This window comes from Pan troglodytes, chromosome 15 (assembly GCF_028858775.2).
Source record: "Pan troglodytes isolate AG18354 chromosome 15, NHGRI_mPanTro3-v2.0_pri, whole genome shotgun sequence".
Taxonomy (NCBI): domain Eukaryota; kingdom Metazoa; phylum Chordata; class Mammalia; order Primates; family Hominidae; genus Pan; species Pan troglodytes.
Genome location: NC_072413.2, coordinates 34,891,437 through 34,912,891, shown reverse-complemented (window position 1 = coordinate 34,912,891; position 21,455 = coordinate 34,891,437). Strand labels below are relative to the sequence as shown.

Below are 21,455 nucleotides of genomic sequence, written 5' to 3'. Positions count from 1 at the left end.
GCCCTCCACTTCATTCCAAATGTGTGCATCCCAGCGACTTCAAAGCAAAGAAACCTAGAAAGAAAGGTACCACTGAGTTAAAGATTAAGACTTTTGAATGAAGGGTGAAATTTTTTTCTTTAAAGAATGAGAGAGAGAGAAAAAAAAAAAAGAATGAGAGAGAGACAGTAAAAAAAGAAAAGAAAGGTGAGCCTGGAATTTTTGTTCTTTGTTCTGGAGAAGCATCCAGCATTTTTACAATAGCCTTAGCAGCTCAATGTGGCTAACAATCAGGTACCTTCCATGAAAGAATCTTGAAGTCTGTGATTTAAACTTCAACTGTTACTAGGCCAAAAACTAACCCAACTCTGCATATTCTTGTCTTACATTGTGAATAGTTAGTAAGAATAAATGCAGCGATTACCTACATATTAATGACCCTCTGTAGTGCAGCTCTTTTTGTTTGCCAGAGTTCCAAGAGGCCTAGAGCAGCTGAGAGGGACTAATAGAGTATCTTCATGGGTTAAAAATGAAAATTACAGGCAGATAATTATCTTTGGTATATGGTTACACAAACATGTGCAGCCTGTAGGTTAAAAAAAAAAAAAGTATATGGCAGTGTGTTCAAAATAACTAAGACCCAAATCAAGTTCTTTTTCTTTCCATCAGAAGTCAATCTTCTATTCATGCAGCCAACTCTTCTCTAAGTTGTGTTCAGGATATTTGTCCAAATTTTGATTTTGTGATGTTTTTCACACAGTTAGACATAAAAGGATAAAAAGAGATTATCCTGAAGGGCACAGGACACATGCTATTTACTGCATCAAATAGAACATAAAATGATCCATGTACAAATGCTTCTCCCAGTGGCTAGGTATTCAGCAGCCTCAGTGCCTGCTTTTCTGTATCACATTCCTGTTGACATAATACAGAGCATGTCTCTTCACAGCCAGTTATGTAGCTCTTTTCTTCCAAGACAAATGGTGGTCTCATGCCATCCAACCCCCACTACCAAATTTTCAAGTTCAAATCCATATACAACTGAAGCAGATAAAAGGAATGAAGGTTAGCTTTCAACCTCCTTTTGTTAGGTTTTGCAATGCAGATTTTTTAAATATTCAGAATCTAATTTCCACGTTGCAATGCAGTTTGAAAGCTATGACAGAAAACTAGACTCATCCATCAAGCACCATCTTAGAGATTTTCTTCTCGAATGCAATTAGACTGCTAATTACGGACTGAAAAAGATAAATCCTTTATCTACACATGAAGAATCTGAAGGTTTCTGTTCACAGGAAAGCCACATGCCCTTACATGACTAAATATGACTATATTTATTTACTTTTAAAAATTAAAAGTGCTTGAAAAAGAATCTGATGACAAATGATGAAAGTTGCAAAAAACTCATGGGGAAAAATGTATTTGGAGACTCAAGATGGTCTTGATTTTATCCTGAGAATTTTCCACAGTAGTTTATATCTTTGTATTGAAGCTCCAGAACTGTTGATTCCGAACAGCCTCTGCCTGACAGGCTGTGCGAGACATCATGGATTCAGAAACCCAGTGGGAAAGCCAGTGCTATTCCAGAGGATTTGCAATAAAAAACAGCTCTTTTCTTTTCTAGGTGGTGCAGTGATGCTGCTGGTTTATGAATACACCTATTCATGGCTTCAAGAGAACTGGTGATTGCCTAGGAAGTGTTTTTCCCCCTTGAGATAATGGATATTTGCCATGCAGCACCATGAAGAAGAGAGACTATCGATCGGCCAGGTGTATAATTATGAAGGAGAAAACTGTTCAAGAACAAAATCTATTTTAATACTTTAAAAAATGTCTATAGGCAACTTGAGATTATAGTTTTGGCTGTATAAATAAAACTGCGAGAAGAAAAAATAATATGAAACAATGAGGTATTTAAAGTGAATATAGAAAAATAGCATAGAAATCATATATTTCATAAAATAAATAGAAACTTTGTCTCCTATGTTCCTCTTCAATGCTTCACAATGAAAATTCATTGTATTGATCAGCATTTTTCCTAAGAGGTCTAGAAAAGCTTAAACTATTGAAAATAAATCAAATTATTCAAAGACTGGATTAAAAAAAAGTTAAGCCAAAATTTAAGCAGTTTTTATAATGAATTAAATTATTCCATAAATAATATTTAAAGAGCACAAGAAAAATTTTTTTAAGTGCACTAAAATGACCTTTTAAGAATGTTTAATTTTATGAATACTATGTTAAAATGTAAATCTGTTGGTTTTCTTTAGTAACTATGCACATATCAGCTCTATTTTCCTACATCTACTTTATATCTCATATTGCTGTAAGATAATAAATAGGTATTTTAAAACATTGTTTAAAACAGAATGTTAAAACACTGTTGTTTAAGCATGTTTAAATCATGATATTCTAAATCTCTTCTAACAAGTAGGAAACATGAAATAAAATTTACTGTCCTCCACATAGTTCTCTTTGAAGACAAGCTTTGTTGATGAGATATTTTCATGTTAAATCACAAATTGGAAACACCTTTGGACCCATTATTTGTCAGCCATCAGTATTTGCATCCAAATAATACCTTTGTTCAGCATGCCTACCTGTGCCATTTTTAGGAAGAATGTATAGAACAGAACTGCATTTTCAGGTTGTTATTAGTTTTAAACGACAACTTCAGGTGGGAAGTCAGCTGTCTGCAGTACTAAAATATGTATGATGAAGGGGTAATGTTCCGAAAAAGAAATACACTTACTTAGCATTTCTAAGGATTACTATACTAACATGTATCAACAAAAATATCTCCTTGGTCTTGATGTAACCAAACTTGATTTTATATCTGCATCCAGAGATGATGCTGATTCAGTAAAGTCAACAAGAATAACTGAAAGTCCATATGACACCTGTCCTAAGTTACTACCGTGGGCTATTTCTACTACGGGGCTATGTCACTAAAGCATTTTGAAAATAAAAAGTAAAAGATAACATGGTAATTATTACTTTTTATTAATTTAGAGCATTTGAAGTATAAAAATAAAAGGCTTTTGACATACTGTATATACATACATAGCCTTCTGTTGTACATCCTTTCCAACGTGTTTTTTAAAATTTATATTTCAGTCCAATATTCAATAAAAGGGTCATTAAAAACAAAACAAAATTGTGAAAAAAGAGAAATAAGAATGTGTCTCTGTTGCACAACTGCATTCTATCCTTGCAGGTAATATTCTTACATCCAATGAGAGCGCTGCCTGCATAGAGGCCATGAAATTGAACCTTTAACCTCTCCATGTGGATCAGATAGAAAAGGATTTCTGAAGAGTGCATTTGCCAGTTTAAAAGCAACACTTTTACCATCTATGAGATAGAGGCAATATGTCAACATTAACCAATAATAATAATCTTTAAAAGTTAACCCTTCTTTAATCCATCCTATTTTCCTTCTCGTATTTTAAAAAGTGGCTTTAAATCATAATTTTCTTTGAATAGCAAATTGTATCTGTTATCTTTTAAAAATTACTCCATGTGAATTCACTGTTAAGACCTAGAGGGAGAAAAGGAAACTTCAATACCATTAATATTAGACTTTTTAAAATACAAGAACCAGAAAAAAAGTATAAATAGCACAATAACAAGAGATTTCTTAATTTAGATAAAGAAAATAACATTATTTGCATTTCCACACAAGCAAGTAATATTTTTTAAAGCCCCCTAACAGCCACCTAAAAACATTTGATAAAGAATAGTTCTGTACCTTACATCAGTTTTTCAGATGACAGGAGAGTCCCTGTATGGTATGGTTTTAAAGTCTCCACCAAAATATTGGATTGGATCTTTGTTCCATTCAGTTTATAGTCTATTTTCTCACCAGACTGGGAACTCCAAATGTCAGTGGAAGTTTTACAAGATCAAAGGAAGACCATGGCCCTGAGAGTTCATCTGCTCCTTCTGCTTATTCTTCTCCTGAAGTTATAATCCTCTATTTGTAGCACTGAATTTCGGTTGCTTTAGAAATAAATGCAGTTCAAAGCTCTCTATAAGATATCTGCTGTCTGAAAAAAGCAGTCACTCTAACATAATTTGTGTGTCAGAAATCTGCTTACTGTTTACATCCTAGTGATTTGAAAACCTAACTAATCTAGCCATCTGAGTTTTAAACGAAGCCACGAAACCGATGTGGTGGAACCGCATTGCCATGTAGACTGTGCACAGCACAGACGGGAAGAAATTAAAATCACCTAGGGAATCCATCTTCAACATCCATATCCAGTGAGGTGCTCTTTTAGTTATTGCACAGAATTAGTACCAAAAAACCCTCAATATATTAATTTTCCAACAGCTGAATTGTACCAATGTCCTAAAAACATATTTTTAAGCCTATATTGCCAAACAGGAAGAACTTCCTAAACAGAAGGGATTAAAAACTGTAGAATTTTGCCCCAGAAAATCAATTGTTTTAAAATACAACACATACTCACATGCTCACACACACATATACTCCACAACTGTTATTAACATTAAAGTGAAAAATAAATTGGTCTAGAAAGGTTTATGAGTTAAACTGTGTCCTGTAATTTCAGAAATGAATAAAGGGAATTTGTTAAAATTAAATAACATTGTATTTCTAGTACCACCACCAATTTACCTACATGCGAAACATGCTTCTGTACAACAATGTAAACTTCACAGCAAGCCATTGTTACATTCATTAGAGCAGAATTTTCCATTTTCTTTAAATTACAACATTATTTGGGGCTGAGATTGCTGAACACACAGGTAAGCCAACAATAATAGTACAATTTAGTTTCACAGTGGTTTTCTTAACACAAAGTTCATTTTAAGCATCTTTGCAAAACATTTCACATTAAACTTAAGTTTCTAAGTGACTTCCTTTAGAGCCTTCTTGTTCAGATATTTTCCACCCTCTTGTCTTTATATGCTTAGCATGTGTGTTGTTTGATTAGGTACAAAATGGGAGACTGGCTTGTTTTATCTGTTTTTCGTGTCCTCTGCTGTAGAAAGAAAGTGTCCTTCATGAGATGTTGAAGCCTTCACTGCATACACAAAATTTGGGGGCAAGTCCAGGTCCAGGAGCCCGAGCAGCCCACCACCAAACAGAGACAAAGACGTTGCCAGAAAGTCACCTTTGCAAAAAAGAAAGAAAAAAAGAGAGAGGGGGTGGGGCTGGGGGGAGGGGAATATCTTAGGGAATGAAGACACAAATGCACCATCCAGAGTCCGTATTTACAAACTAATAGAAAATATAAACATTATTGTATTTGGAACCAAGTCAAAACACCAGGGAGAGCTAGATTCAGATATTGCTTGGGTTCTACATATATTTTTCAACAAAATAGGTCATGTCTTAAAGAAAGGATCACTCAAACAAGTCACTTATTGATTTGTTTCCTAATGATGAATTAAAGCTTACTTGGTTACCATATTTGATTAGAGGGTGTAGCATAATTTTTTCTATAAGTATTTTCCTTTATTGATTTTGCAAAATCTCAACAATTGCACATTTCAAAAGTTCAGGTTGATTTAGAATAAATATACACATGTGGTTTTACCAAAGACTAGTTTGTAAAGTTCCTTAAACCCTTTGAGGGGTGTAGGTTTCTTTGTTATGTTAAGACAGTATGTGGGCAACACAAATGTCTCATTCAATGCTTATTGTTGCTCTTGTTTTTAAATCCTAAAGTCATGTCAGTTTTTCTGCAAGAGAAAAGTTATGGCAAGAAATATGTAAGTGTCATTAGCACAAAGGATGTGAGTCCGTACAGCCAGCTTTCAAGGCAGGAGGGTTGGAGGGCAGGAGGGGTGGGATGTGAGACCTGGGAATTGGGGGAGGAGGTGCTGAGACAGGGAGACCCGGGTGAAGCTGCTGGAGACGGAATTTCCCATCAGAGCACGGAAGCCGTGACAGAATGACTACCTTCTCTGGCTGCCTGCATTCCCTTGAACGCCAGCGATGCCGGAATGTCACAGTTGTGGGGAGACAATGAGGTGCCCCCAGCATGTTGCCACCCATGTCCAGCAACATAACCAGAAGGAGCAGCGCTGTAGGTCATGTAAGGCGACACTTGGGCTGGGGTAGGGTAAGGAGCCATGCTGGATGCTGACACAAAACTGCCCACAGCTGGGAGACCATTTGGTGCCTGAGAGGAGTAGAAAAGAAGTGAAAAATAATCACATTATAGGAGTGAACATTTCACACGTTCTTAGAAAGAAGCAGAACTTAAGTCTGAGTAAGCCAGCAATGCTCTGACTCTACTCTCCAACTTTTTAAAAAAATTTGAGCTTCATTATATTCTAAAGACATTCACAGTCTTGCCACTTAAACAAACATAATGACAAGATATTATTCTTTCCACAAACATTTAGAGAAAGCGGCAACCAGAAAATTCATAGTATTTGCTTGTGCCACTTGGAAGTACAGGAAGGAGGTGCAGGGTGAGAAAAGAATTAATGGCAATTAAATACTCTTAGAATCTGTTCGGCTGTCCTCATTGCCTTTGTCAACCTTCCTGGGACTTGGGTTTTGTTTGGCTCTTTTGTTGAGGCACTTGTGACAGGCCTGGTTGGTATAACTTTCATTTTCAGTAAAGAAGGGCACAGACTGCAGCCTGTCATGTTAGAAACGCACAACAAACACGACCTTCGTTAAAGAAAATATAGACCATATTTTAAGAGATCATATTGAAAATGCCCGTTGGACAAAGGACATACAAAAATCAGGCACTTTGTCTTGTAAGGATTTTTAAATGAATATTGCAAGTACCTTTTCCAGGACTGTTTTATCAGAAAGGAAACTGTCTTTCCCCATATAAAAGAACTGCATATGCCTGGTTTTGAAATTGGAAATTTTGCTTGCAAAGTTTTTGGGTCCTGTGATGTGAGTTTTTAAAAGCCACGTGGATAAATCTCTTGAAGTGAATTTAGAAATTAAAATCTTTGTTTGCAAACACAATGCAGCAGTCCCGGCAGGCGAGCCTGCCGAGAAACCAGTGCTGTCTTGGCATCCAGTGAATTATTGTTGGTATCGTTACTATTAACAACACTAAAAACACCCTGATTTTTAATCCTGATTCTGGCATGAACACTGGGCATCCTTCTTCAAGTAGTCTAATTTTTTCCCCTCAATTTTTATACTCTTTAGAAATAAAGTGTAGATGCTGTGTCCTGATAGTTACATGAATGAACTACCATTTCAACATATTTCCTAGTGAAAATACGATGTAAATACTAGAATTTTATGAGGAAAATTGATTTAACCCTTAGAATTAAGTTAATCAGATGTATGTTAGCTAGGTACTTTTTCCCGTTCAATTGCAACACAGGAATTACTTTCTAATTTAATTTATTTGGGCTATTGTTTTCACTTCTACATCTATGAGAATGCAGTGGTGGGGTCTCAAAAACTATTTTCTCAATGCAGAGTAAATGAATATGTACATGGAATAGAATACATACGTGGGTATAACAACATTACTCATGCATTTCTGACAAAAAAAGAAAAATATTAGAGGGGTTAGCCTTGTGTCTATGCTCTGTAAGAACAAACACCTCATGTTGTGTTTTTCAATGTTGGTTCTTTGAAAATAGGGAAAGAGAAAGGAAGCTAAAGTTTCTTAAGTGTGTCCTATGTCCCAGGCACCAAGAAATATCCAACATATTTTACTGAGTAATGAGTATTAATGAATTATATAGTTCATTATAAATGATTGAGTTTATCATAATTACAAGACAGTGTGTCACAAATACAACACAATGTTCAACTGAAATTAAAGTGTATTTTAAGGGTCCCAGAGAATGATGCTGCTGCATTTTTTAAATCAAGAAACTACCGCACATAACTGTTGAATACAAATGAAATCTTATCCTCTTTTTATACAAGGATATAGATTAAGAGGTTTAGCCATGTACCCTCAACCAATTGGCAAGCCAGTGGCCATGTGTTAAAAGAATTTATCACCCCTGCCCAATGCAGGGTCCTCTGTAGTATATCATACTGTTTTTCCTGAACACTTAAAAGATAGATGCAATTTAATTTAAAACTAGTGCATCTTTTGAGATAACATCTGGTAACAAATTCTTTTCTCTCCTAGAACATGATTCTCATTGTCAGATCCTCATCTGTTTCTTAGCTTCTAAAAAAAAAATAGTTTCTTCCACTTTTTGAGAATGGCTGATTATGTCTCAAAGGAGACACACTTTAAGGCTCTCAGGAGATGGGTATCAAGATAGAGAACTATCAAATTACAGGGGAAAAAATCTAGTTTTGCATAGAGATTATAGTTTTAATCATTTTTATTTAGAATTGTCCCAATAATCTATGATAAATGAGTTTGGAAAGAAATAAATCCAATTCAGTTATGGAAAGGTGTTCACATCTGTATGTGGTGTTAACTAATATTTTCATTTCCAGCATTGACTAATATTTTATACTACTGATGCCAATGTGAACTAAGAATAATGAAATAAGAATGCTAACATTAAAATTACTTCTAAAATAATAAAAATCTTTGGCCAACATCATATAGGGACATAAAGTTAAAAAATTTAATATTATACATGGCAGAAACAATGTTCTAGTTAGCAGAACATAACTGTTGGCGAGTTCTATTTTTCATCACAGCTAAATTTTTCCTACCCATTCTTTTTTCTTTGTATTTTATCTATCATTCAAAATTACAGTTCTCTCTGAAATCCTTGCTTAGTCATCTTCCCTTTTCTTACACCTTTGCCCTTGGAACTCTTGCTCATTGATCTGCCCCATTTACTTGGACTCTTGAGTTGTTTTGTTGCAATGTCTATGGTCCCCTTACATGGACCCACTTCTTTTTGCCCAGAGATGTTCCCCCTGGAAGATGGCCCTCAGAGACATGCTGCATTGAACTTTTATCTTAGATAATGTTCCTGGAATTTAGGGGCAGGCAGGACATTGGATTTAGGCCTGTATTAACTTCTAGTGCCTTATTTATTCCATGATTACATTCATTTATCAAGTGTAAAAAAATGAGCAAAGTTTTCCATGTTTGTCCAATTTCTCATACTTAATGCACAAACTTGCTTTATGTCATTATTCTTAGTACTAAATATTTCAAAGTTCTCTTAAATCCACAATATTTATTTAGTATCATTTTAGTGATGCAATCCCTTTGTACTGCAGAAAGACAGGGTAGGAAGAGAAGCTCGGAGATGGTTGATTTCATCTCATAGAAAAAGGCGGCCGGGCACGGTGGCTCACGACTGTAATCCCAGCACTTTGGCAGGCTGAGGCGGGCGGATTGCCTGAGGTCAGGAGTTCAAGACCAGCCTGGCCAACATAGTGAAACCCCGTCTCTACTAAAAACACAAAAATTAGCCGGGTGTGGTGGCAGGTGCCTGTAATCCCAGCTACTTGGGAGTCTGAGGCAGGAAAATTGCTTGAACCCGGGAGTCGGAAGTTGCAGTGAGCCGAGATCGCATCATTGCACTCCAGCCTGGGCAACAAGAGTGAGACTTCATCTCAAAAAAAAAAAAAAAAAAAAAAAAGGAAGAAAGAACGAAAGAAAAAAGAAAAAGGCAAGGAGAGGCTAAAACGTTTGCTTAAAAAAAAAAAAAAACAACAGAAATCTTTAAACTTAAACAGTATAAAAATAGCCCTTAGTTTTCTCTCAGGTTAAATTATGACCTAGCTTGGGGGTCTGGAGAGTTTTGTCTTAATTTTACTTTTTACTTTTGAAGCTCAGATTTATAAATTTAGAAAAAAAAGGAGCAAGTAAATGTGCTTTAAAATTTACCTGCCTCCTGCCTCCTTTATTATTTATTCATTTTAGTGACTCAATAAACACATCAATTTTCTCACTATTAATTTTGACACATAACATTAGTAAAAGATATAAATCTCTACTGGGTCAAGTAATTGTTATTTATGAAGCAATCACTGAAAAAGTAAAATTTTCCACTGCAAAGGAAAACAACTACAGGTAGCATTGATGTTTGTTTATTCTTTCCAGTAAAAGAGTACATGACTTAAACATCCCAAATCGGTTTAATGTTTTCAGTGAAGGGCATGTAATTAATCTGAAAAGCTAGCTAGGCTGAGTAGAGACTACCAAATCTACACTATAAATATAGTGGGAGCAAACATGCTAAATTACTCTATTTAATTGGATTGTAAATATGATTTATAAATCAACCAACATACGGAATCCCCAGGGAAGAGTAAACAAATTTTCCAAATGAAACCCCAGCAATGGGCATGTAATGGAAATCTCATTTTTGAAAATGACTTTACCTAAAGATTCCATAAATAAGACTTCAATCCATCAACTCCTTTCTCATGTGGATCTTCCATGAAAGGCATGAGAATTCTTTCCCCTGAAAGAACTGTGCAAGGGTGCTCTCTATAGCAAACTATCTTCTACCTAAATTTGAGAAGGAGATTTACTAATACAAAGCAAAATAGACTAAATTGCATACCCTAGAAAAAGTAAGTTACTGCTTTGTTTTAATACTTTTAGGAAAAGACCAACTTCATCACACTGACATTAATGGAAATAGTCTAGAAAAAAATATATAAGATGCAATGTAGTTCTTCTAGTTAAGGTTATCACAAGAAGAATGAAAGTACAAGTTTTAATTTCATTTGTTCCAAATGTTCAAAATACAGATTTACCAATTTTTTAAAAGTAACTTTGGTGAATATGTTGAGGAACTGTATTGGCAGAGGGCTAGATTGTAAACTGTCTGAGGACAGGGACTTGCCTTAATCATCTTGTATCCCCACAAAACAGGATACATCATAAGCATTCCACAACCATATGTGTACTTAAGTTAGTATAGGTTTGTGAAAGCAAAAGATGTGACACTGTAGCTTAGAAAACAAAGCAAAAATGTAGGCACCGTTTATCACAAAACAAGCATTACACTTTAAGCAAGCAAAATGAATAAAGCTGTTGAAAAAAGTAAACAGAAGTTCTAACCTAGCCATTTATTATTTGATTTATGGTTATTCCATTTATCCTCCCTCCTCCAAGTAAAGGAAAATACGTTAGTATCAAAACACTTGTGACCACCATAAAACTGGTATGGCAAATGTCTGGCAATTAGAGGTTATAGACCATTATTCAAATTCTGGGAATTGTCTACTCAACATTATTTATCGTGAAAATAAATGCAAATAACAGTGCCAGGTCCTCTACCCACAATCTGCTTTCACTTATCAGTTCAACCTGGTCCTCTTATGATAAAATCAATTTACCTTGGCTTTATAATAAAGTAGATTTAGCCACAAATAGAGATGTGCTTCACCTAGAATTTCAACCTCGATATCATAAGCAAGAAAAAGTTTTGGATCTGAAAATAAACAAGACTTTCTCTTTTTTGGTGAACTCATTTTTCTGTCATTCTTCCATTTTTAACGCATTATGCAATGACCTAGTAAAACATACCTGACAAAATGAAATGATGGTTATAAATATGGTTTCAACATTCATCCAACAAGATCTTAATTATGCTTACTTATCATATTGTAGATGTAAATGTCTCTGAGAAATGGAAAGCCGCTATTTAAAAGCTTTTCTAAATTTTATAATTTTCCAAAATATTATTAAAATTGACATAGCCTTGAAAAATTTGCAATTACCTTTCCCTGCTATTTTATACAATACATTTTACTGATACATGATCATTAATTTTATTTTGAAATACTACTGGTTAAAATGTAACCAGGTCAAAGAATGTTTTTCATAACAGATAACATTATGAATTTCAAAGACACTCTGCTGGCATTTGCCTAAGATTTCATTGTCTATAAATCATAAATTATTTACAAAAATTAACTTTAATATGAAGACAAATTTAGTGCAATATCATTTATATCTTCCTGAGAATAGTACATCCACGAGGACAGCCAGTTTTTAAAATAATACACTAGAAAATCACATTCAGGATTCTAGAAGACTATCTTCCCTTCAAATGCATGTGCAAGTAAATGCTTCATAAGAATTTCAGATTATATCTTTAAATTCAACTATTTTCACAACTTAATTCTGAACTTTTAAAAAGTTCAAGTATTTATAGACTATTCTCTATTTCTGACATCTCAATCTGTAGCTAGTGTTATATTAAACTTGCCAAATTAATATCTGCAACCCCAAAATGAAGATACCCAAAGCTTATAAATCTGTCACTCCAATTACTTTAGAGTATCAGATATGCAATGTATCTTTCTTGAGACAGTATGCCCATTTGTAGAAAATTTTTCAAGAACTATACAATTATTTATATATAGTTTGAATAAAATTGAGGCATTAATTCATGAAATACTTCCTAAAAGGGCAAATGTATTCCAGTCCCTGTGATTCTCTATATAAGGTTTTTTGGCCATTCAATTTTATTCCATTGGAGTTTTATGCTTTCAACAGAAGAGAACCGGCCATCAGGAAGCAGAGAACATTGTTGCCATTCAGAAGTAAATGGAATTAAGTACTTCTAGCCCCAATATTAACTGTGGGTATAAAAAAGCCAAAATAAACATTCTATCCTCAGAGACAATAAGGACTTCTGAATGGCACTGCAAAATATTAATTACAATGTAATATTAATATGTAAGACAAGTTAGAATATTCTACACTGAATTTTCAAAGACAAAAGATAGGTATATGCATAGCTGAAATGTGCATACAGTTTTAATTACTAGGAATCAGGACATCTGTCTTTACAGTTTAAGCTGAAAATAGAAACTCTAGATTATGGTAATCAATAGTATCTATACTCAGTTGCATAGTTTAGCCCTTTGGTAATTCTACAGATGTCCTCAAGAAAAATATGCTTTAAGCTCTATGATTCTGAATTCTCAATTTCCTTCTTTGTATAATAAAATTAAACTAGTATCATATAATTTTGCACTATTTAATAACAATCACAAATGCCCTGAAAGTGGGAAAATTTTTAAAGCTTTTTTTTGGCCAAAGACATTCAAGTTTTTGTCCATAATATAAGCAGAGGGAAAAATATGTGTTACCAGAGTTTACATTTTGGTTGAAATATGCTGATTCCATTTTGAAAAATAACTTTTAAAAATAAATCTGCCCTTTGAATATTGGTAAGAGAAATGCACATATATGGGCAACACTTTACCTTTGTATGTTTATAAACAAGTATTAATGTGCAATTTAACCTTACATGAAATCAATGTCTAAAGTTCAAAACTGCTCAGAAAAATGGCACGGCTGAACTTGGCACATCTTCAACATTAAGCACTATTTTGATAATTATCATAGAGTAGCCACTAATTTATATTATTCTTAGAAACTTTTCAGGTTTTGAAATTTTACATCATTTGAATTATCTAACTATTAAATACATTGCAATGCAGAAGATTAGCATATTGCAATTAAGAACTTCGCAAATGTAAGTTTCATATAAATATTTTTATTCTGGAAAAAATAGCTTATTAAGTATTTAGAGCAATATTTATTTGGTTACTTATTTCTTTAAATTATATTCTTTTATAAATGTGATAATTTAGTGATTTAAAATTTAGTATATAAAATGTAATCTATTTTTAATAATCAGAATATCAATTATTTAAAACTTCAAATTTTTTATTTTAAATAATTTGTCAGTTTAGTTTTGAAGTGTATTATAAATTAAGCATTTCCAAACAAATTTCAATGTTAGATCTATAATTCAAGGAAGAGAAAATAAAAATTACTGGCCGGCACGGTGGCTCACGCCTGTAATCCCAGCACTTTGGGAGGCCGAGGTGGGTGGATCACGAGGTCAGGAGATCAAGACCAGCCAGGCCAACATGGTGAAACCCTGTCTCTACTAAAAACACAAAAATTAGGTGGGTGTGGCGGCGCGTGCCTGTAATCCCAGCTACTCAGGAGGCTGAGGCAGGAGAACCGCTTGAACCCGGGAGGCAGAGGTTGCAATAAGTAGAGATCGCGCCACTGCACTCCAACCTGGCGACAGAGCTAGACTCCGTCTCAAAATAATTAAGTAAATAATAAGTATAAAGGGTTTTTTTGGGATTATGACTGCTTGATATATAAACTGGGTTCATCAATGACATGTGGGAATTAGAAACTTTTTCAACTCTATACTTCACAATGTTATTCCAATCAATGATGACCTAATAAAAAGCACTGAGCGCCTATTAAATGCTTGCTTCTATGGTAGGTGCTTTATATACACTCTTTCTATTGTTTGTAACAAAATCCCTTGAAGCTTTTTGACTATGGTCTCTCAGAACAAAGTATACTCTGATAAATATTACTTACTTTTACACGTGTCTTTTAAACTGCCACTTAGAACCACAGGCAATACTTAATAAATGCTTACTATGTGCCATATGGTTGCATTATCTCATTGAATACTCATAACATCTCTGGGTTGGGAATATCATTTCCCTGTTTTAAAGATGAAGAAATAGAGACTAAAAATTAAATATTTTCCTAAGAAGTCGTACAGCCAGAGATCGGAGCTCCTAACCATTGTACTATTCTGCCTTTTCTTTGCAAATTACGAATTAAGGGTGGGTCGTTTAGTAAAAGAAAATGACAAACTTCCTTATCATTTCTCATTGACATTCTTCACAGTAGAAACAGACTAAGGAAAAGGGCTCTCTTTCCTTGCTATTTTCTGTTATTTGCCATTGGAGAGCCACTAATATGTATTCTGATTCTATTTCAACAAAATAAGAGAGGGAAGAGGAAGTGGAAATGGGATTTGTTACAGAAAATAATGACTAAGATGTTTTTTCAAGTGAATAAGAGGAACAAATTCCACTTAATTTTAAAAGCTGATTTTGACAGACAAAAAAACATTAAAAATTTTAAGTCTTCAAAATAATAAAAGGAAAACTGAATAGCTTGAGGCTTTGGAATTGAGTTTGGGATTAAGAGATTTGCAAACCTACTGGGGTCTGCTGGGGAAACCTTACATTGCCTTAAGGTCCGGTTTTTTGAGAGTTTTGAACTCTTGACTCCAGGACGGTGATGAATTTAGACTTAAATCTGGGGCTTTTGTTGTGGTGGTTGTTTAGCTTTTCTCGGGGGGAAAATAAAAACACGAGTGTTTTAAATTTTCCTTTGGAGACATGAGGGAGGGACGGAGGGAAAGAAAAATTAAACGGTCCACATCCAGTCCGTATAATTTGAGGTTTTCTCACTAACTTCCTTGGGAGATTACAATGTGACCTTTAGTCGAGAAAATGGTAGCTTTGTTACGTTTATCTGGGTGCCCCTCTCCGCTGGATTGGCCAAGCGTGTTTGTCCGAGAGCCACCGGAGAGAAAGTCCGAACGTGAGGACCCCGCAGCCGCCGTCGCACCGTGGGGCCGAGACCCGGGGCGCGCGTTTCGCGGGCGTGAAGGCGCGGCTCTGAGGCCCCAGGGCCGCTCCACCCGGCCCTTCAGAAGCGCCTTCTTTGGTTGACTCTACCCCCAGTGAGAGCCGCCGAAAGGGCTTCGGGAGCCGCCTCCCCAAGCCCCCGGAGGCCGACAGGCCTGGAGGCGCTTCCCAGAGCCTCGCCCCGGGGAGCTGCCGCCCCAGACCCCCAGCGCCCTGACGAGCGCTCCCGGCCCCTGGCGGGGGTCGAGGCCCCAGCTCCGCCTTCCAAGGCTCAGGCCTCTGCTTCGCCCCAGTCCACGAAGGATCTGGCTCGTAGCAGCAAAGGGACGCCAGCCTGGGCTTCTCTCGCGGGAAGCTCAGAAAGGGACCCGAGTGTTCCATCGCCTAAATCCCCGCCGCCACGCGGCCCACCTGGCCTGACCCTCGCCTCCTCACCTGACCGTACTTGGCTTCCTGCTCCAGGGCTCCCTTCTCCAACCCGTTCACCGCGTGCGGGGCGGCGGCGGGGAAGTTGTTGCGGCCCAGGCTGCTCCACTCCTCCACCTTGGGGCTGTGGTAGGGGGAGCTGTCGCTCACTGATGGAGAGAAGAGAGGGTGTCAGGCCGGAGGCCCAGCCCGCGCGCCCCACTCTTGAGACGGGACCCAAACCCGCGACGGAGAGCTGGAGGGCTTAGACCTTGGGTCGGCTCCCTGCCCTTGGCCTCCCGAGGGCGCTGGGCCCAGCCGCGACCTCCTGTGCTTCCAGCCCAGGGCCTGGTGAAGTTTTACTCCCCTCAGAGTAGGCCTTTCCAAATTCTCTGACCCACGCCTGAGGGAAGATACTTTTTTCTTTTTCAACCGGTTTTTGATTTCCCTCCGCCCCTTTGCTCTCCCAGGGCAAAGGAGTGGAAGAAACCTAAATCGGAGAAGGAACCCTTAAGGCTGCACGTGCCGTTCTCCACCTCCTCATTCTTAACCCAAGGCCGACTGGGGGTTGACAACGATTTGGCAGTGGGGCTGGCTGAAAAGAGAGGAGCGTCTGACCTAAGGGTGCCTGCACTGGTGCTCACTGCACTGTGGGGATCTGGTACTTATGTCAATAGAGAACAAAAAGACCTGCACAGTCCTTTGCAAACAAATAACTAAACTATTCCCACGATACAGTGCAAAATATACATGCACAGATTTCTGCTTTGTGTGTGCATAGGGCTCCCCTTGATACACTACCTCTACACATTACATATGTGATATGTGCATATGACTTAAAAATAAATCTTGCAATTACCACTATACATGCCATGGGTGTTAGTGGCAGGGTTTTCCTGAAAGAGTTTAAAAAATATATATACAAGAAAGAGAAAATGAAATAGGTTAAGAAAATGAAAGTAAAATTAGGTGTTAAGGTGTAATGCCATCAGTTATTCTTTCTGTTCTTGGTGGAGATGCAAAGAAAATTGTATGGTGTAAAGTAATTACTATAATACCTGGGGTTGAGAATATTGAATTATTGGCGTTTTTCAGTGACCAGGTATAGTTTCAAAGAGATATGTGAAGGCTACAAACAATGTATGTTTGTCTTTGGGTCCTATGGGTGGAGGAGTGGTTTGGCAAAGCCATTGTAACTTAATTTTAAACACTTTCATCTAACACAGTGTTTTAAAAGAGTGAGCATTTTTGTAGAAATGATCATTTTTATAATCACAAATGTGTCACAAACTGGGTTGTTTAAAGCTGGCATCCAAAATCACAATAATATCTGAAAGGAAAAGTTGCTCCTTTCCATTCTCCAATACTTTCCCAACTGACATTTGCTCTGATGGTAGGATCCCTAGGCAGGAAAAGTTTTCTTTTAAACTCTGTCAGCCTTTTTTTTTTTTTTTTTTTTTCACTATGTCTCCTCCTCTACCACCCCCAAGAATTAGATTGAGTCCCATTTGCACCAGGAAACTGTGTTTTGGTCCAGAACTGCCTGTCTGTCTTTGCCTTCCCAGACAAAAGGCAGTCGGTGGGCACAAGCCTGAAGTTATCTTAAGAAATTGAGATCCCCCTGTGAGCCCCCATTTCTGCTGATCTCACACTTTCCCATGAACAGGGGCTTCCTTTAAATGTCAGTGAGGTCAGTTTATCCTATAAATCAAGGGCAAACTCTCTCCAACTATGGCTCCAAGTAGCTCCAAATAAGACAAAACTGGGCTCTTGTAAACTTGCAGTCAGAAAACAAGAAGATGAGAAATCAGAGCCCTGCTTTAATTACTTAAAAAGATAATTGTGCCAATGTGGTGGCAACCAAGAAAGGCAGGAAGTAATTAAAGAAACTATTTCCCCCTTTCCTATTTAATTTTTCCTCTACACTTTTAAAACTTTAGGCTGAGAAATTAACAAAGTGGACTATCTACACATTATTTAAATTCTGCATCTAGGTCATTCAGACTTTCTTTTCTCCCTACCAAGAAAAAAGTTAACGCCTTAAAAAAAAAAAAAAAAAAACTCAGTAAAAGAAAACAAACTCAGGTCTCCTGCGGAAGCCGGACTGGGCAGGAGGGCTCGGGGAATCCTTCTGACAAGGCAGAAAGGACGCTTAGGACTAGGCAAGGTCAGGGGTGAGAAAGGAAAGAAACAGTGGGGTGGCACTGCTTAAAACATGCAGGAACTAGATATATATCCACTTGCATTCTCGGGGACCCGGGGACCCGGGGACCCCAAAGGAAAGTGGCAGGCTCAGGGAAAACTGAAAAGAACAGTAAAAGGACAGCATGGAATTGCCTGCATTTTATCTCCATCACTGCAGTGGCTGATGCCACTTCCCTTCCTAAGATATATACAGTGAAGTCTGTTAAGTTAGAAAGTGAATGGAGAGAGCAAGAGAGAGAGAGAGAATGTGAATATGACTTCGTCTGGGAATGAGTTACACGCAAGTTACTAGTAGTAACTTCGGGACCTCCATTTCCGAGGAAAATGAAGTGAAGCATAAGAACGAAACCAATTAGGTGACATTTGAACTTCCTGCCTGAGCAAATTTGGCCTGATTACCAGAATCGAATACTTCAATTTCCAAGGCGTACTGGACTCCTCCCGGCCAGACTTCTCCCGGCCGTAGTGATCCCCAAGCAAGCTGCTCTGCCCACAGCGGAGTCTGCAGCCGGCAGCCCCAAGCAGGCTCGGGCCTCCCGGGCTGCGCCCCAAGTCCAGCCCCGGCCGCACTCTCCAAGTGAGCAAGCCGGGCTGAGGCTGCCTCGGCGCGAGAGGCGGGGGAGGGTGGAAAATGCGAACCATGTGTTGGGGATGGGGGGATGTTATGGGTCTGGTAGTCTGAGATGAGGCAGAAGACTGTGTGTGGCAAGGAAACCAGGGGCATGAGTTTCAAGTTAATGAGATCAGAACACCCCCTAGGAAGACTCTTTACGTTTCCAAAGGAAAAAGCCTCAGGTGGTGGGAAAGACAGTGTCCCTGAGGCTGCAGATACTGGGACCTCCGCGAGAGTGCGGGGGCAGACGCTGCACATCCACACGCCCAGCCTCTGAGCCCCTACCTTGGTCGGTGATGGAGCGGATGCCCAGGATGTCGGTGACGGAGTGCGAGGAGGGCCAGGTGCGCGGCATGGCCACCGAACCGGGGATGGCAGGCACCCCGGGTGGCGTGGGCACCTTGGCGGCCGCCGCCGTGATAGGGCTGGGGTACGAGTAGATGTGGTTGTAGGGGAGCGCCGGCTGCGGCGTCGGCTGGTGCTGCTTGTATGAGTCGTAATGACCCTGCTGGGCCAAGTTGCCGATCTTGTTGCGCAGAATGCGGCTGATGGAGCTCACGGAGGGCACATTGTACTTGTCGCACACGCCGTCCGCCAGCAGGCGGTCCCGGATCTCCCAGGCGAAGATGCCGGGGTCTCTCTGCTTGTAGGTCCGGATGTGTTTCACCACGGTGGGGGTAGTGACCCGGGGCTTGCTGCCCCCGATGGCTCCTGGCAAGATCGAGCCCGTCTCGTTGTATCGCGCCAGGATCTTGCTGACGCAGCCGTGCGAGACCCGTAGCTGGCGGCTGATGTCACACGGTCGGATGCCCAGTTGGGCCAGTTCCACGATGCGAAGCCGGATGGCGTTGGGCAGCGGCCTCCCGTTCACGAACACTCCTCCCAGCTGGTTCACCTCCCCGAAGGCTGGCTCTGCAAAATGAACACACAGCGCGCAGGGACGCGCACCCGCTGCTTGGGACAGCCGCCTGCCACTGGGCCTCCCTACGCATCCGGGGACTGGGCGAACGCACCCGTCCCGTACTAACGACTGGGGCTGTTCCCAAACCATATGGTCCCTGAACATAGCCGAACGGCCCCAAACCGTCACGGTCCAATCGGACCCCCTCCCTCATTCCTGCCGTGCCGGAGGCCCCTACGGCCAAGTAAAGTGGTGAGATGCCGGGCCTCTCCCAGCGTTCAAAAGTCTCCCGAAGCAGGGGGAGAAATCGGTCTTGACGCCTGAACGCGCTCCTTCTCGCCTGCTCCTCACTAAAGTCCTTGAGCCGCTCCCTCTCTCCACCCATCCCATCCCCAGCGTTCCTTCTGGAGACCCGGCCAGTTAAACAAAGTCTAGGGGAAGCTAGAGGGTGTTTTATTTGTTGTTGTTTGTTTTCTTTTCTTTTCCTGTTTTGTTTGCATGTGTGCGCGCGTGTGAAACAAAACTTGGTTTGCTACTCGGGCTGAGGGGCTCGCTGATGCCACAGCTCCCTTCTCTTAAAATCAGAAAATGGCATCAACAGCCACCCAGTAGCCAGCGTTCACATTGAACTGCTGTGCGCCGCTGACCCTTAGCGTGTTTCTACAACTTGTAGGAACACGAGCAAAGTCAATAGAGAATGTGAGCGCCTAGTGGCGCGCGCCCTCGCGCTCCCTCCCTCCCTCCCTTGCCCGCTCGCTCCCTCCCTCCCTTCCCGGCTCTGACAGAGTCTCCCGCCGCCACTCACCCATTGCTCCGAGCAGTACACCAACCCGGCCCCAGTTCCGCACTCCAAGACAGAAACTTTCCGCACCGCCTCAGTGGCCCGGCCTGTTGCTATCCCGGCCGACCGCCGGCCCCTCCGCTTCTTCCCAGGAGGAGGAGGCGAGAGGGCAAAAGGAAGAAGTAAAAGGAAGTCTGTGCCCCGATGAAAGAGGCTTGAGTTCTGCATTTCAATCTAAGCAGCAACGTGGGCTGGGCTGAGCAGGGCAGGGCGGCTCCGTCTATCACTCACTGGGGACACGCCCTAAAAGGGGCGGGTCCGAGGGCAAGCTGCATGGTGATTGGTGCGGGTCGGTGAGCGACAGCGCAGTCCAGGAAACTCCTTCCGCTGTCTCTTTCAGGCTAGCTCCCCACCTGGGTGACTAAATACAATGAAAATGGGTGTTTGACATCTTCCCAGAAGCGGCACAAAAAGACAGCAAAATCAGGCTGGTAAAATGCTGAATAAACAAATGAAAGCGTTTGGTCTGCATATGAATGACTCGAAGGGGGAAGGGGCCCGAGGAGACCTCCTCCGGGGAACGATGGACATCTCAGAATTGAAGTTAAGGCTATAGGTGGGAGGCGGGCGCCACCGTGCACAGGGGTGAGGGAGTTGTCTTAGCAAAATCTGTCATGCGGGCCTCTGGGGACTGTCAGGAGAGGATCTGTGTCACCTGCCGATTCTACCTCACTTCAGTCCATGCCAGGTGGCGAGAGCGCAGGTGTGAGAAGATAGGCCGGCCAAAGAAACCAGGAGGTTGCGGGGAGCCCGAGCCACAGGTGGGGGCCACTGTTAAGGCCAGGGAGGTTCCTCCTACCGCCAGCTTCCTGCGGCGACCCCCCAGTCCAGGTGGACCGGCCAACCACTAGCCACACAGGCTCGAGGCACGGGCCACGCCGTGTGCGGGGAACTGAACCACAGGCGGCTAACGCTAGCGCACAGCCCCAAGTCGACCAATTGCCAGTGCGTGGGGCACTCACTACGGAGCCCAAGGCTCTGCCACATTCAGCCACTGTCCTGGGCCCCTGGCCCTCGGTGGCAGCGTTTGTGAGGGTTCTCCAAACCAGCGAGCCCTCTCGAAAGAGTTTTGTTTAAATATGAAAGAGACTTAGTCCCAAGACAGTGGACACCGACGCTGCACATGGATGTAATTCCCTCGTCTTCCGTTAAGCTGCCAGAGGCCCTG

General features: G+C 40.3%; 2 protein-coding genes across 7 annotated transcripts in view; one reads left to right on the top strand and one right to left on the bottom strand.

Annotated features, from left to right (window-relative positions):
• Positions 1–3,041, top strand: part of SLC25A21 (solute carrier family 25 member 21) — a 495,613-nt gene extending 492,572 nt beyond the window's left edge. For all 5 annotated transcript variants that reach the window (XM_522830.9, XM_016926013.4, XM_009427709.5 and 2 more), the window contains one exon: positions 1,604–3,041. In XM_522830.9, the coding sequence (XP_522830.2) occupies positions 1,604–1,665 (62 nt within the window). In that variant the 3' untranslated portion in view covers positions 1,666–3,041. The remainder of the gene's footprint in view (positions 1–1,603) is intronic.
• PAX9 (paired box 9) lies at positions 2,959–20,505 on the bottom strand. Of its 2 annotated transcripts, XM_063792837.1 has the most exons (5): positions 20,252–20,505; positions 18,831–19,457; positions 15,758–15,897; positions 5,912–6,134; positions 2,959–5,120 (listed from the first exon to the last, which is right to left on the bottom strand). In XM_063792837.1, the coding sequence occupies exons 1-5, from the start codon at positions 20,253–20,255 to the stop codon at positions 4,966–4,968; spliced, it is 1,149 nt and encodes a 382-aa protein (XP_063648907.1). In that variant the 5' UTR covers positions 20,256–20,505; the 3' UTR covers positions 2,959–4,965. The 2 variants fall into 2 exon arrangements, with proteins under 2 accessions (XP_063648907.1, XP_054521927.1); XM_054665952.2 differs by lacking the exon at positions 2,959–5,120 and having other exon boundaries at positions 5,749–6,134; positions 20,252–20,499.
• Positions 20,506–21,455: the final 950 nt, after the last annotated feature.